The sequence below is a fragment of the Aotus nancymaae genome, unplaced genomic scaffold (genome assembly GCF_030222135.1).
Source record: "Aotus nancymaae isolate 86718 unplaced genomic scaffold, 86718_ANA_hifiasm-v0.15.2.pri h1tg000029l, whole genome shotgun sequence".
Classification (NCBI taxonomy): domain Eukaryota; kingdom Metazoa; phylum Chordata; class Mammalia; order Primates; family Aotidae; genus Aotus; species Aotus nancymaae.
In genome coordinates, this window is record NW_026988442.1 from 70,511,331 (window position 1) to 70,527,040 (window position 15,710).

A 15,710-nucleotide genomic window follows, 5' to 3' on the forward strand; every position below is an offset into this window, starting at 1 on the left:
AAGGCAAAGCATGCGAGAATCATGCCCATAGTTAGGATTTACTAAAAATAGACAATACAATTCCTCTATGCAGGATTGATACTTAGCTGGTATGCATGGCACAGCCATACTGGTTAACAAAATATTGAAACACTTCTATTCTGATTCTAAACAGCTGCTACCCAGTGCCCTCACAGGACCCCTCAAATAATCTCCTGCTGGCTCAGGCACAGGTGGACAGAAGAAGAGGCTGCCTTGAGACTCCTCTACCTACTTTGCCTGTCAGCCAGCCTGTGATGTCTCTCATTTGCCATCTCTTGTCCCCATTCCTTTCTTCCTTACTCCCACAGCCAGGGTTCATGGATCACCTACAAATTGCCAAGATTCCCCTCAAGTTGCCTATTCATAGCTGCTGGTAAAAAGCTATAACTAGTATAGTATATTTCACCTGTTGTTAAATATTTGGGTATCACCCTGATTGTCAGAGCTGTTTTGGTATTAGCATAGCATGGCTTTAAAATCTTGACGTCTAATGTGATTTTCTTCCCTTTTCCTCAAGATACTTCCATAGTCTACTATACAAAAAAAGCAGATTGAGACAGAAAAAGATACCTAATTAGAGTTCCTTGCTTTGTCAGAGATTGTAGCACAATATAGTAATAAAGAAACCAGATTTTGAAGACAGAATACATCTACATTCGAATAATAGCATTACAACTCTGTGACCTTGAAGAAAGTATTTAACCTCTGCAATCTTCCATTTCTTCATCTATATAATAGCGATTATAATACCTAACTCATGTTTTTCTTGTGAGGATTTAATAAGATAATGGACATTATGTGCTCACCACAGAGCCTGGAACATAAGAAGTACTCAATAAATAGCAATTATCCTATTAATGCTACTTTTACAGAATGCAATAAAAGACAGTTTGTTTTCATTAAAAGTGTATCATAAAATCATTTCCAGAGTTAATGTCATTTTGAATGCCATAAGAAATTAAATTTTAAAGAATATTTGTCATCAACAACATTCACTTTGGGTCTGAAATATAAAATGCATATATCTTACCAGTGATTCAGGACTGGTATATTTAAGAATGTTTGTATCATCCTATGGCTTTTAAATTGGGCTGTTTAACATTCTATCTTCCTTTCAAGTATAAATTGGCTTATATAAAAATCACCGTGTTTCACACCATGATTCTCCCAGTGAAAGACGATTAACTATACATGCTCTAACTGATTTTCTCACTATAATACTACTTTTATGCTAATCAGGTCTCTCCCATATTTATCGCCTCTTCTCTCTTCTCTATTTTTTTCTCATCCACTCAATTCAGGAAAATATTGGAACTATTTTTTCAAATAAAATAACCAGTGAACAACTCCTTTTGTTTTGTTAAATGTGCCACATCTTTCTACACATTGTCTTCATATACTGCAGTGAGTCTGTCATTTGACCAACAGTCATAGAGCAAACTTTTCCCTAAATCAGAGAGATACCTTTTTCTTTTGTTTTTAGGCCAGTACATATAATTTAATGTTGTCTTTAGGGAGATCTATAAAATAAAAAAACTTTTTTACAGTTTTTGTAGAGTCGCTTTCCTCTTTTTTAAATTAATGGGCTAATTTGACAAGAAATAATACTTTTTGTGGACCTCAAATTATCCCTACTCTAATTGTTTCTTAATTTGAGAACAAGAAAAGACAGACACGTTGTGTTTACTAGTTTGGATTTCTTCTATACTTAGTCATCAAATGTTGTTTTCTTTACTTTTTTTTTTTTTTTTTTTTTTGCAGAAAGCTAAATAATGCCTTTCAAGGACTTGTGTAATGCTTTCTATATTGATAATTCCTTTGACTATTATCACTTGGCCCTCACACCACCGAAACCCTTTCTTCCACTAACGAGCTGACGTTAACCTGCCTTTGGATTTTAAGCCTTAACTGGGGACCTACATCTAACTTTTTATTACCTTAGCTTATGGAGGAAGAGAATGGACAAATAATCCTCTTTCTTTTACAGATTTCTTAAAAACAGAAAAACATGCCTCTTAAGAGTGGCCAATAGCAATATCTCTATGTGCACTGAGTTTGGCTCAGAAGCAATTTCTAACACATTTGTGAAATCAAAGATGAAATGACTCAGCTGTCTGACCAAAGTGGACGAGCCAGTTGGCTGTTCCCACTCAATATTCCTTTCTAGCAAAAAGACCCCTTTCCTCTGAGAGTTGTGTAGGACTATCTGATTCTGGCTTGTCTTTTCCTGTCAGGCATTAGTCTTTCAACATGCCTCCTTCCAGGGAGTTACCTCTGCTTCTAATTGGGTAGGCTTTCCAAACTGCCCTCAACTTCAAAATCACAATTAGGAGTTATTACCCAGTTATAGTAGGTAAAGTAACCCCAGAGAACAAGAGGAAAAAGCTTTAATTTCAGAGATGAAATACTTATCTTCGATTCTGTATTTCTGAAAAAAGATACAAATGAAACATTTCATCTTCTGCTTCCTAAGTTTTCTTTTAAGTCAGCAAACTGAGTAAATGTTTTCCTTACAGAGAAGTTTTAAATAATAACTGAAACATGTGTTTTGCATCTTAAGGACTCAATAGGATTTCTAAAAATTGAAAATTGAAGAGCATCTTCTTTCTGATTCATTGATTAAATATGTGTTTATTCATTTAAAAAATCAGAGTTGCGAGCCAAATTTACAAGTCAGACAATTGCCATCTAAGAAGTGTGATATGCGTATTAATCAACAAATTGTCCTTCTCTGAAAGAAAAGTACTTTTTATTGTCTTCACAAAGGGCTTCTAATTCCAATCTTTAGGACTGATCCATTGTTTTCATAAGAATCCTATTTAATGCACATATATTACCTATAAAAGAACCTAGTATATCAACTTCGCTCGCAAAGAACAGGGTTCTAAGACATATTTTAAAAACATCTAGCTGCATTTTAACCTAGGTGGAAGTGGAAGGAGGGAGGGACATGAAAGGAAAAAGAAATTTCTGGAACTTTTAACAAGGAGAGTATGAGGTAATATAGCAATCCAGAAATGTGAAGAATGCATGGCAAAGAATAAAGGAGCATTTAAAACACCTACAAGAGCACTGATTTCTAAATCATTCAGACCAAGTTCCTTCTATTAACATGGGGTTTGATGAGAGGCAATGCTGCAATGACAATTACTTATAAAACAGTGATTTCATTTATCTTCTTATCTATTTGCTCTTGTAATGAAAGGTCAGAAAGCAACACAGTTCATATGCCTAACATATTTCTTATTTCTAAGGGTATAATTAATGACAATAATATTTTGGCTATTTCTAAGAGAATATTTCTAAGGGTATAATTATTGACAATAATATACAAAAATAATGTGTATACAGTATTTTTTATTCACCAACTTTGTCTATATTCTAAGTGTTTATAGTTTCAATGCAGGAGAATGTTATGATTTAACCTATACTTTTTGGATTCAGGTGCAAGTTGTAGTTAAACTGATAACAATCACTTGAGGTTGGGCATGGTGGCTCACTCCTGTAATCCCAGCACTTTGGGAGAACGAGGCAGGCAGATCACTTGAGGTCAGGAGTTCAAGACCAGCCTGGCCAACATGGTGAAACCCTGTCTCTACTAAAAATACAAAAAATTAGCTGGACGTGGTGGTGGGCGCCTGTAGTCCCAGCTACTCGGGAGGCTGAGGCAGGAGAATCGCTTAAATCCAGGAGGCAGAGGTTGCAGTGAGCTGAGATGGCTCCATTACACTCTAGTTTGGGCAGCAAGAACAAAACTCTGTCTCAAAAAAAATCACTTTATATATTCTAAAGTTAGCAGAAAACACACACACGAGGCTATTTTAACATGACAATATTTTCTGACATGATCTAGAAGCCTTCAGTAAAAGGGTCTTAACTAGACATCCATTGTTTATATTCATAATAATACACACCATAGGTACCTTGGTCATAGCAGATGATCTTTGGTAGGTGAGCAGGCATGCTTTTCACATATTAAATACATAAATAAAGCTCTATATGTTAGATGCAAAAAAAATTTGCTACACTGAGATTTCTAAAGAGAAAATATTTTTAAATCCTAAAACAAGTTATCAAAGTTGCAAAAACTCCTTCCCCAGGGCTTTAAAAATTAGATGTCAGAGATGGCTAACGGGTAATGCAGCTGGACAAAATCAATCACCCTTACATCTCTCACAGTTTGTGAATCTTCAAAACATCCATGTGAAATATGTAAACACAAAAGCCATTACTGGAACCCATTTTACAGAGAAATTATATGATTTGAGTGAATTACTATTAGTATTGAGTGCACATGAATCTTTAGAGGTTCTTATTTATATTCTTGCATCCTCAAGTGTAATCATACAGATTAACAAATGATTCAATTAATATTGTTTTATTTGGAAGTTGAAACTTATAAATCCAATTTTAATTTTATTTGAAACACTATAAATTTGTTTTATTTAATGCACTTACAGTATAAATTTGTCAGGTGAAATAGCTCAGATGTAAAAGTAAGTTGTACTTTAAAATAAGAACAGGATCTTATGAAATAAACACAGTTCTAGAAAAGTTGTATTGCTTCTGTAAAGATATTATGTGATTTGATATTATGTTTAATATTAAGCAGAAGTATGATATTAACTATCTTTGTATTATATACTAATTTCCCCAAACAACATTGAGTAAATGATGTTGTTCACATTCTTGATAGTCTTATAAATGGTCTACATTGCTATAACTATTTTGAATTCTCAGCTGTGGTAATTATAATAGACCTTGTAATGCAATTTTTCATACTCTTATAATAACTACATAAAAATTACCTTTCCACCTGAAAATGCTAAAGATGATAGTTTGTAATACATCCAAGAAAATGGATCTAATTGAGTGTGAAAAGCATTCTTAATAAAAGAGGGCAAGGTGTGGTGGCTCATGCCTGCAATTCCAGCATTTTTGGAGGTGAAGCCAGGTAGATTGCTTCAGCTCAAGATTTTGAGATGAGCCTGGGCAATGTGGCAAAATTCTGTCTCTGAACCTGCCCCCATCCTCCACACACACAAAAAGCCAAGCATTATGGGAGGTTGAGGTGGTAGGTTTGCTTCAGCCCAATAGGTCAAGGCTAAAGGAGCCATGATCGCGCCACTGCAGTCCAGCCTAGGCAACAGAACAAAACCCTACTAAAAAAAAAAAAACCCACAAAAACACACTTGTAATCAGGTTAATGGTACTCTAGAATTCTTAATATATAACTTAATTGTAATGACACTGAAAGTTTGTTTTTAAATAATTCCAGGAAAGTTAATTTTTAAGGCACTTGTCACAAATTTGTAGAAATATCTTCTACTTAATAAGGAGAAAAATTTCACAGTATTAAATATTTAAAAGCTGCTAGGTATAGTGGATCATACTTATAATCCCGGGACTGCTGAAGTCCAGGAGTTTGAGACCAGCCTGGGCAACATGGCAAGACCCTGTCTGTATGAAAAAAATAAAAGAATTAGCCAGGTTTGGTGACACGGGCTTGTAGTCCTAGGTACTTGGGAAACTGAGGCAAGAGGATACCTTGAGCCATTGAGTTCAGGGCTTCAGTGAGCTGTTTTTGTGCCAAAAGAAGTAATCAATTACTTCAATAGAAGTAATCCTTATATCTCTCAGTGTTTTGGAATTAGTACTAGGCTTTACTAAAAATTTTCAAATAATTTAAAAAAATACAACCGAAGCTCAGTTTTTAGAATGACTAGGCAGGGATTATCAGAGGAAATGCAAAACTGCATAATTTAACATTTCTGAATTTTGAAGACATCTTATGTTTTACATATCAGATTTGGTCATAGCTTTACATACCAAAGTATTTTTTACTTGATCTTATATCAACAAGTAATCAGTATGTTTTTATTACTACATTATGCTACCCAATATTGTAGAATAGAGTGGGAAAAAAATAAATAAATATAAGTCCTTGGGCCTCAAGAGATATATGCAACCGTGCATATATGATACAGTTTATAAACTGTACAATGAGATATGTATCAAAAAAAGTATGATATAGACAATGGCTGTAAAAGTTCATAGAACAAAGTGGGAGCAATTACATCCACAAAAAACTCCCCTTTGCCTAGTGTGTCCCAACCATGATTTCGTTTGTTCCTTATGACAATACTGTCAGGCAGAAATCTCTATTTTGCGAATAGGAAGGAAGCGTCTCGGTGAGGTTAAGTACTTGATGCAAGTTTAGACAAGCAAATAGCTATTAAAAGTCAGATTCAAGTCTTACATGCTTTTCACTGTGTATGCTGTTTTTCACAAAGAAAACTTTATGGAGAGGCCAGGGTTTCAGCTTGGCCTTGAAGAATTTTCTTGGGCAAAGGAAGAAGAGGTTTACTGCCAAATGAGGATATTGCATAAAGATCCAGAAGTGGGGATATGTTTGGTGGATTATGGGGAGGTGAAAGATGGCAGTGAATGAAGTAGAATATACATACTGAAAATTAATTGTAAGTAACGGTAATGAAGTTTCAATTAGATGATGGAATCAGGCTAAGGAGTTTGGTTTTGTTGTAATCAGCAATTGAGAAATTGAGAACCATTATAATTTTGAAAGTAGTCATGGAATGAAAGTAGCATTTGTAGAAACTGCTCTGATAATGTATTAATGGTGGAGAAGAGTAACTTCTAGCATGTCAGAGGAAGTAGAAATCAGCCAGGAGTTAAAATGCAGTGTATATTCCTTCAACAACGGTATGCCAAGCACCTATTCTGTCAAGTAGCCTGCTAGGTGTTTGCATTGGTGAGATGGATGAGAAATAATCAATGACATCAGATATCTTACAGTCTTATTTTGAAGAAAAATACTCAGAAACAATAATCATAAACAAACTTAAAACCTGCCACAGAGTTTGGAGAAGTCAGAAAAGTTTCAGGAAAAGTAATGACAGTATATAGTTGAAGGATAATTGTGCGTTTCCCAGGCAGAAGGTGGAGGGGATTTTATGAAAAAGCATGTGTAAAATGTGTCCAGTATGTCCATGGAATGCTATGAGGAATGACAAAAATAATGGTGTGAATAGAATATAAGAAACCTGAGAAAGAATGGTGGAAAATGTTCTAAAAGAGAAGAATTCTAGTCAGTCTTTGGAGGACTTCGCATGTCTCTGGCTTCACTGTGGCCAGGACCACAGAGGCCCTGGAGAGCAGTTCAGCAGAATGTTAAAAGCAGAGGCTAGTGTGATATGGGAGTAGGCATGCAGCAGGGGCAGTCTATGTTCTGAAGAAGATTAACGGTAAATTTTTTTCAGTAGGCAAAAAGGGATACTGCTTGAAGGAAAGTTTTAACAGCAAAAGTCACTTTTTTCTTGTGTATAAGTTAAGAAAGTTGAGTGGGTGAGATTGCAGGCAAAGGGCTTTGAAACATTGGGAAAATAAATGGGAAAACCAAGAGGCAATTCTTGACAGGACAAGACCCAAACAGTGGGATATAGTACCATGTAAGGTAGAGACGTTAGCTGTGAGAAGAAGGAGTGATGCTGTTTCTCCTAAGATATGATGATGTTGTGACAAGGGCAGTTATTTGACTGTGTCTGCCGTTAGAGTGAAGAAGTTCTCCTCTCCACAAAACATGCCATCTCAATTTTCTTTAATCAGAAGGGATATTTGATGAAACTTATGTCCTTTATTATCCCCTATTAATGTACACAGTAAGAGATTTACTCATACTTAAAAATAATTTAAGCATTCAGTAGTATACAGATGAATCCCATTGTTCTTGCATTGTCCTGGAAGCATTATTTGTAAAATAAGATTTTGTGTAAGAAATGGAACTTTTTTCAACTAATTGGTCAAGGCCCATACATGATTTAAAAGTATAAATACTAGCTTCATGTGTTGATATAATTTAAGTCACACAATGAGGGAGTTTTTCTTTTTTAAGTTATTACGTTTTAAATTTTGCTATCTTGCTTAGGTCACCTACATTTAGATTTAAGGGACTGGGAATATTTTCTGAATGTGCATAATGCTGAAAGCTGCTGAGGTGACATTTCTCACTAGGATTACGATACTTCCTAAAAATTTGAAGTGTCTTTGTACAATTTTGATATTTGTCTTCACTACCTGGGCGTCTTGTCCTAGGTCCTTCCCAATGCCTCATGATTCAGTCACTATGGAGGTAATGCCAGGTTTACCAGAGAGCCTCCAACCATGCTTCTTGCTGTGCTTAGTTTATAATCTCTGGCTGTGAAATGTCCAAATGCCTGAAAGTCTTCATGAGATTAATCATTTAATTGAAGGCAATACTTCCATATTCTCAGGAATTCATAAAGCCTCCTTTATCCCATGCTTCTCACCTTGGTGAATGGGCAGAAGTAGTAGTCAGATTGGATCTACTGTCCATTTACAGGATGGACAGAATCTGAAAGGAGCTTCATGGGATATAAATATTTTCACTGCAGAAATGATCATTGGGAATTAAGGATGGATTATTCCCCAAAGCAACAGTAAATTAAATATCCATATTGTCTGGCTTCTGGGAGAATTTTGTTTGAGGTAGGCATTGCAATTTCTCAAACTGCCCTGTCTCCCCATTTTCCAGAAAAAACAACAAAATACTGGTTTTAGCAGTTTTCCAACTGAAGCATCTTAGCACTGGTCAAAGAGATCTGAAATATTCTCTCAACTGTCAACTGTGAGGTTAATTACCAGGGCCTGGGGCCACTTCTAAAAATATTCTCTGCTATTTGCTCCAGTGTACCTTGCAAATATTATGATTGTCTTAATGTGTATTGATATGAAAATTTGGGAAGGACTGGTTAAGGTACAGTTCTTCTGGCCATGATCCAGCTGTCTCAAGGGTTACCCAGTAGTCCCAGCAACCAAGACAAGACCGTATCAAAGATGAGAAAGACTATAGTGGCTAGTTGGTAAAGAAAACAAGTAACTCTTCAGTTCTCCCAGATTAATTTCTCTCTTGTCCCTAAACATTACCGCTAGGAATAATCTAATAATTCTATAGGTTGCCTTTGCAAAATAAACACAATTTTTTCTATTTTCTCAACATTTGTAAGTAGCTGAGACTTTCTTCTGGCGACCAGATGTGTATTTTACTCATACTATCATATTCCTCAGTAACCTGGCAATTTTAACAGTGAGAAATCATACTTCCATTTGAGCCAACACATGAATCACTTTTTAAAAAATCTTGCTGCTTATAAGAACTGCTGAGTCATTTTTTGTTCTCTAACTGTAACATTTCTAAAATCTCTCAGGTTTATGAAGTGTTTTCTCTGTGGGTAACTTTTAGAAATTTTACAGGATGGTGTAAATAACTGGCCTAAACATCTCTTGGAAATTTATGCAAGGATGCATGTTTTTAAATTGTTATGAATCAGGCAAGTAATTTTAAAAAGCTACTTTATGATGTTGGTCATAGAAGTTTATAGCTTTTTAATATTAATTTATGTATCTTTAAAATTCATTTTAAGTGAATTTATGTTAATATGATTAAATAGCTAGAGACTTTCAGTGAAAACTCTTTCATTTACTTTTATTCCTATAATTTGTATTCAATTTCGTATATTTGTACTTTATTAATATATATGCATATATATAATATATATGGAAATAAAGGTTTTTTTTAGAAATACTGATACTCCAGTTGCAAGAGCATGTTACAGAAAAATGAGTTGTGCATTTGGAGTGACAGGTGTTTGACATTTAATAGTCTTGTATAGTAGTAATTATATAAATACACATGAAATTTACAGAGAAATCTATTAAACAATTCAGTTAGTAAAGTTACATTATAAAAATTTGTTTATATCCCCTAAAACACAAAAGATTTGGAGAAAGCTATTTTAGCATCAAACAAAATAATTTATACCTATAATTCGTATTTGATAAAGTATTTCAAAATTATATTTAACTTTTGGCAACTCTAGTTTGTTTTCTTGCTTGTCTGATTTTTTTTCCTTTTGTTCGTTTTCTAATTTTATCACATTGCAATCTTCTGCAATTCTCATAATTTTGCATATCCTAAAATAGGTTAGATTGGTCTTTTATTTATTATTATTTTGCCTCAACTAAGTAGAGAAGGTAAAACATGAAATTTTTGAGATTTTTTTTCAGGAGGGGGAAAGGGGCTTACAAGAGAAACAAAGTTTTCAGATATTAAAAAAAAACAACTTATCTTCTTAGAACATTCTTTATTAAACTATGATAACACAAAACACTTATTAAGTACTTGCCAGACAGTATTGTAAGAGCTTTTAATATAATCCTCACCACAACCCTGTGAAAAACAGACTTGATATATAACTTGCCCAAACCACTCAGCTTATGAATGGTAGGGTCAGCATTTGGACCTGGGAATCTGTCTCCACAGTCCGTTAGGCACTCTGCTGTGGCGCATTTATTTATGTAACTAATGCATGTTGAATTCCTACTCAGCCTACATCGTAGTGCTAAATGCTTTGTAGTCAATAACTGTTGACATTCACGACAACCCTATGACGTAGGCTCATTTGATAGCTCTATTTTATACATGAGAAAACTAATGATTATTTGATTAAATCAGTTAATGTCCCATGGACTCAACAGAGCTCTGATTAAAGTGTGTCTAACTATAGAATCAAGGCTGGTACAATAATCTATGTCAGATTAATACATGATAGTAGGCGTACTGGTATTACTATACTTTGGATTTGGGAGAGCTGGATAAGACTAGGAATCATATAGGGATTTGGAAAGTGCTTGTAGAAGTATAGATAGGATTTGGGAGTTGACAACCTGGAATTCAGATAAAATAACATACAAATTAAATGTTTGATAAAGATTTGGAATGGATAAATGTTCAGAAAAGACCCAATGTTCTGATTTAAGCTTATCTTAAAAGCACAAAGGGTGCTTAAACAAAGTAGATATCAGTGGTGTTTAAATTCATTGAGCATGCCCTTTTCTTCACTTCCTATTTAGCAAATTTTATTGCATCGTAGTTGCTCAGTAAAATATTTTTAAACAATAGGAGTCATACACAAATATGTTGATAACTAACTGTTCTTCATATTCTTAAAGAATAGACTAAAAATAATATAACCTTTAGACTGGCATAACTTCACTTCAATGCCACTGAAACATTTTTGTTCATGTTACCTGACAAGAGACCTGCCAAGAATCATTATCCATATTTCACAACTGAGGAAAGTGAGATTCAAAGTACCTTGCCCAACTTATCTAGGGATATGAGATGAAGCAATGACTCAAATCAACCCTCAGATTTTAAATCCATACTAATTTAATGGATGAAAAGAATATGTTTTTAATGCATTATTTGAAAAAAATACATATTTCCCTTCCTATGCAGCTTTTAAAAATTAGGTGTTTAATCACACAGGCTAATTTCAATGCCTCTGAAAATAAGAACAGCACTCGTACAGTATTTTCTATAGTTTTGTTTTGTAAAATAATGCTAGTAATTTCTTGTGTGTAATAGTTTTACCATTTAAAAAGCAAAGCTAACACACAATTCTGTTCCTTTTTACATGTTTTCAGGTCCCGAGGAGGTAGAAGTCAAGTGCCCCTTGAATCACATTGCTTGCCTTGGTACCAACAAATGTGTTCATTTATCCCAGCTGTGCAATGGTGTCTTCGACTGCCCAGATGGGTATGATGAAGGAGTACATTGCCAGGGTGAGTCCATTCTTAGAACAATGCAACTGAAATATTAAATTTTGCATAGTAATGAAAGTTCAAAGAGAACCTGTAACCTGCCTTTTCTTTCAACCAAAAGCATATCAGTTATTAAGAAAGCATGAATTTTATTGCCTGACATTTAATATGCATTTCAAAGCTGCAAGTATGTTTTAGCAAAAAACGCCATTAGACAAAACATACCACACACACACACACACACACACACACACACACACACACACACACACAGACTTTGAAGTTGGGTTCTTAAACAATTACATGTTCGTATAAAAGAGCATTTTGAGCAAAGGATAAATGGGAAGTCTTTGTCATAGTAGATTGATATCACATGGTGTTACAAGCTTGTTTCTCTGAACCTTTGCTTAAACAAAGTGTTTGAAGGAATGTTTTTGCAACCAAATATTTTAGTAAAATGTATCCATGGGAAATTTGTTCCTTCATATTTTTTCCATGATATTAGACTACTAACTTTCTTGTAATTTTCTGTCTTTTCAAAAATCAACATCTAAATTCCACAGTGGTAAAATATTAACTATATATTAATGATATGAGGGATAAATAATTAAAATCTAAAAATTAGTAAAAAGTTAATTGCTACTGGTGCTTTCTAGTGGGGGTGGGGTGGGGGGAATGAAACATGAGACAAAGAGAAATAAGAGCACAGGAAAAAGTCAAGGATACAGGTAAGGACCCAGATTTGGAACCAGAATCAAGGTAGCAGTCAAGTGAATCAGGCTGCAAGATGGAGCCTGGAAAGTAACGACTGTACTGGAAGTCTCTAACTCAGATATCATAGACTGAGTGTAACACAAAGGATTTGAAACTAAGACTTCAATAAGAACCTGCCCTTCTTTTTTGGGATCAGTAAGATGTTAATGAATAGAAGAAAGTATAAAAAAAAACAGGAGATAACGTATCTGGTTTCTGGGTGGTTTCCCACAAACTAATTGCTGTCATGCAGAAGAGGTCCCAGGTCACCAGAAATTGCAGTTGTTCAGGAGGAGCTCCATACATGTAGACATTTAAAGTGCTCGAAGTCAGGTATTATTTTTTAAAAAAGATTTTATAGTCAAAAACATGCCCAAACAAATTCTGTCTGGAAGCCTGACAGGACTTGTTGGCTGACAGTTTTTGAGGTCTGGGGTGAAGTAAGCTGAATTTAAGACCATAAATGGAGAGAGAGATTAGAAAAAGCATAAATCTCAGAACAATAACCTGAAGATGTAAGAATGTGGAGAGACCATAAGTAGGCTGTGGAAATCAACCGGTCTCTAGGTCTTTTCCTTCTTTCTAAAGGGATGTCCAGTTACTCTCTGTGCATACATTTTGACTGGAATTTTAAAGATCTTTTGAAAGGTCCTTCTTTGTCCTGGGTTTCCTTTCTTAGCTTAAAGTTACATGAAAAATCAACAGATTCTTAGTTGCAGTTATGAATACATATGTAATAATAATGAATAAGAGATTTTATTTTTATTTAAAGGCTTTGTGATGTCTTTTATATAATTGTATATGAAAAAATTATATGAAAAAAATAAAGTGCTAAATTATAAAGTGATAGGTGTTAAAGAGTTTAATTTTCTTTCTGGATATTAATTATATTTTCTGCATTGCAATTTTATTCAATTCAGTTATAATTAGGCTTTTTATTGTATATTTTTTAAATTTTCAGATAGATACATATGACTAAGCTTTTAAAAGAACAAAGCCATAACATTTTCAAATATTTCTTCAGAGATAGTTATACATCTTCAGAGATAGTTATACACCTTTGAATATCATAAACATAGTTTGGTGCTGAGGATCATATGAAAATATATCTGAGTTTTCTGATAAAATTCAGATTTTTAATCTCGTGTATGAGGGCATATGTTAATAGCATAACAGAAGATTCAAATGAAAACAACTTATTTGAATAAAGATAAAACACTTTTATTTTGATCCTTGAAAAGATTGACATATACGTTGGATTAAGATCAATTTCAAGTATATAGTTGTTTATGCTCCACTCTTTTTTTTTTCTGTTCTAATTTAGTTGTTTAAGTGTTTCAAGTTTTCTATTTTTATCACATGTGACAACATTTTTTTTTTCTTTGCCAGTAGGAGGTTTAGTTTCCAGTAGGAGGTTGATTGTACCATTTTGTCCTTTTAAATATTTTTACATTTAACTAAATCAAGTGTTTTAAAAGACCTAAGCAACTATTCATTATGACCTATGGTAGACTTAGAAATAATAAGTAAATTTGATTTCTACTTGCTAGTTAACCTCAGCAGAGGGTTTTTCACCTACTTCTCTAGCCTTGCATACGACATAGCATTGTAAGATCAAGGTGACTAAAGAGATATAGTCATTCTAGAATTGGTGGTTTAATAAAATATTTCTGCATTGAGAAAATAAACTCAGAAATGAGTTTACCTGCTTAGTCTGGTAGAGTTTCTCTGCCACATGGACAAAACCTAAATCTCTGGGCAACACAAGATTTGCAACATTTATATGATTTCTGTTTAAATATGAAAAGGTGACAGGTTGTTAGCAAAGGTAAATTGTAGGAACTGAGTCTACTTTCTCACCCTCAGCCTTCCTCCTAATTTGTGGTCATACTTGATGAAATATTGTTTCTTGGAGAGTTAATTAGGAACCAGCCCCACCAAGTCTGTAAGGAATTTTCTTATCCACCATAGACATACAATGAATCAAGAAACCAGATTAATTCAAACGTTATCTTTCTGTCTGGAAATTCTTTTTTTCTCTTTGTCAGAACAATTCTGTCTAAATCACTTCTCCTTATATTGCTTCCTTTTTGTTGCATTCTAAGCATCGACTGTAATTTAAGTAATTATACCTAAAGCCTTAGACATGATTCAAAGATGGGTGTGCTTTCTCTTTTCTAAAAAATGATCCAAAATATATTAGGTGGTATATTTATATCCTTTATAAATCTAATAAGGGAAAAAATTAACATTTTGGAGATGATGTTCTGGTCCTGGGAATGTTTTTGTATCAACTGAATTGTTCTCTGAATGTTTCCTAGAGAAATCAATATCTTTCTAGTAAAGATAATGAAGAGATATCTATTATTAAATGATTTTCTATAACTGATATTTTCATCTCCATAATTGGGCTCCATCTGAAGAAAGAATAATGGATTTTTGTATATGGGGGTACTTGTATATACAAATATGCTTATAAAGGTTTTACAATAAAAACTTTCAAAATCATCACATTATATTTTTGAAAAGTTAATCTCTACACAGTACTTCATATTGGTGGTAATATCACCTTGTACAATTTTATGAGTGATGAAAATACATTCTGTAAAACACAAGGCCTCTCAATCCAGAAAATTTCCATAGAAATACACACAACCATATAAAGAATGAAGGAAGAAGTGAACAACTTTGACAAATAAAAACAAGATGGACTAAAATGTGTCAAAACGCTGTTTTAAAATTTGACAGTCTTCAGGTAATTTATTATGTTAGTGAAACAGGAGAGTTCCCTGACTCATATTCCAAGGTTGTGTGACAGGAGTGTGGCTCCTCTCTTTAGCCACCACACACTCAAGCCCCTTATGGGAAGGGGACCATGCAGACAGGCAGGTGCAGGAGCTGGGGCGAGCACTTTTGCAGTGCCAAGTGGTAAGTTATTTATTTATTTAGACAGAGTCTTGCTCTGTTGCTTAGGCTGGAGTGCAGTGGCGTAATCTCAGCTCACTGCAACCTCCCTCTCCCAGGTTTAAGTGATTCTCCTGCCTTAGCCTACCAAGTAGGTGGGATTACAGGCATGTGCCACCAGCTAATTTTTGTATTTTTAGTAGGGACAGGTTTTCACCATGTTGGCCAGGCTGATCTGGAGCTCCTGATATCAAGCGGTCCACCCGCCTTGACACCCAAAGTGCTGGGATTACAGGCATGAGTCACCGCACCTGGCCCCCATGTGGTAATATATTTAAATGTCCATGGGAATGACAGTCTCTGTGGCAGTATCTGCTCTTACCTTGTTA

At 34.4% G+C, this 15,710-nt stretch overlaps 1 protein-coding gene across 1 annotated transcript in view; it reads left to right on the forward strand.

Moving 5' to 3' along the window:
* Positions 1-15,710, forward strand: part of LRP1B (LDL receptor related protein 1B) — a 1,560,879-nt gene that overhangs the window by 337,755 nt on the left and 1,207,414 nt on the right. Inside the window, exon 4 of the mRNA XM_064382912.1 lies at positions 11,548-11,685. Coding sequence (XP_064238982.1) covers positions 11,548-11,685 — 138 coding nt within the window. The remainder of the gene's footprint in view (positions 1-11,547; positions 11,686-15,710) is intronic.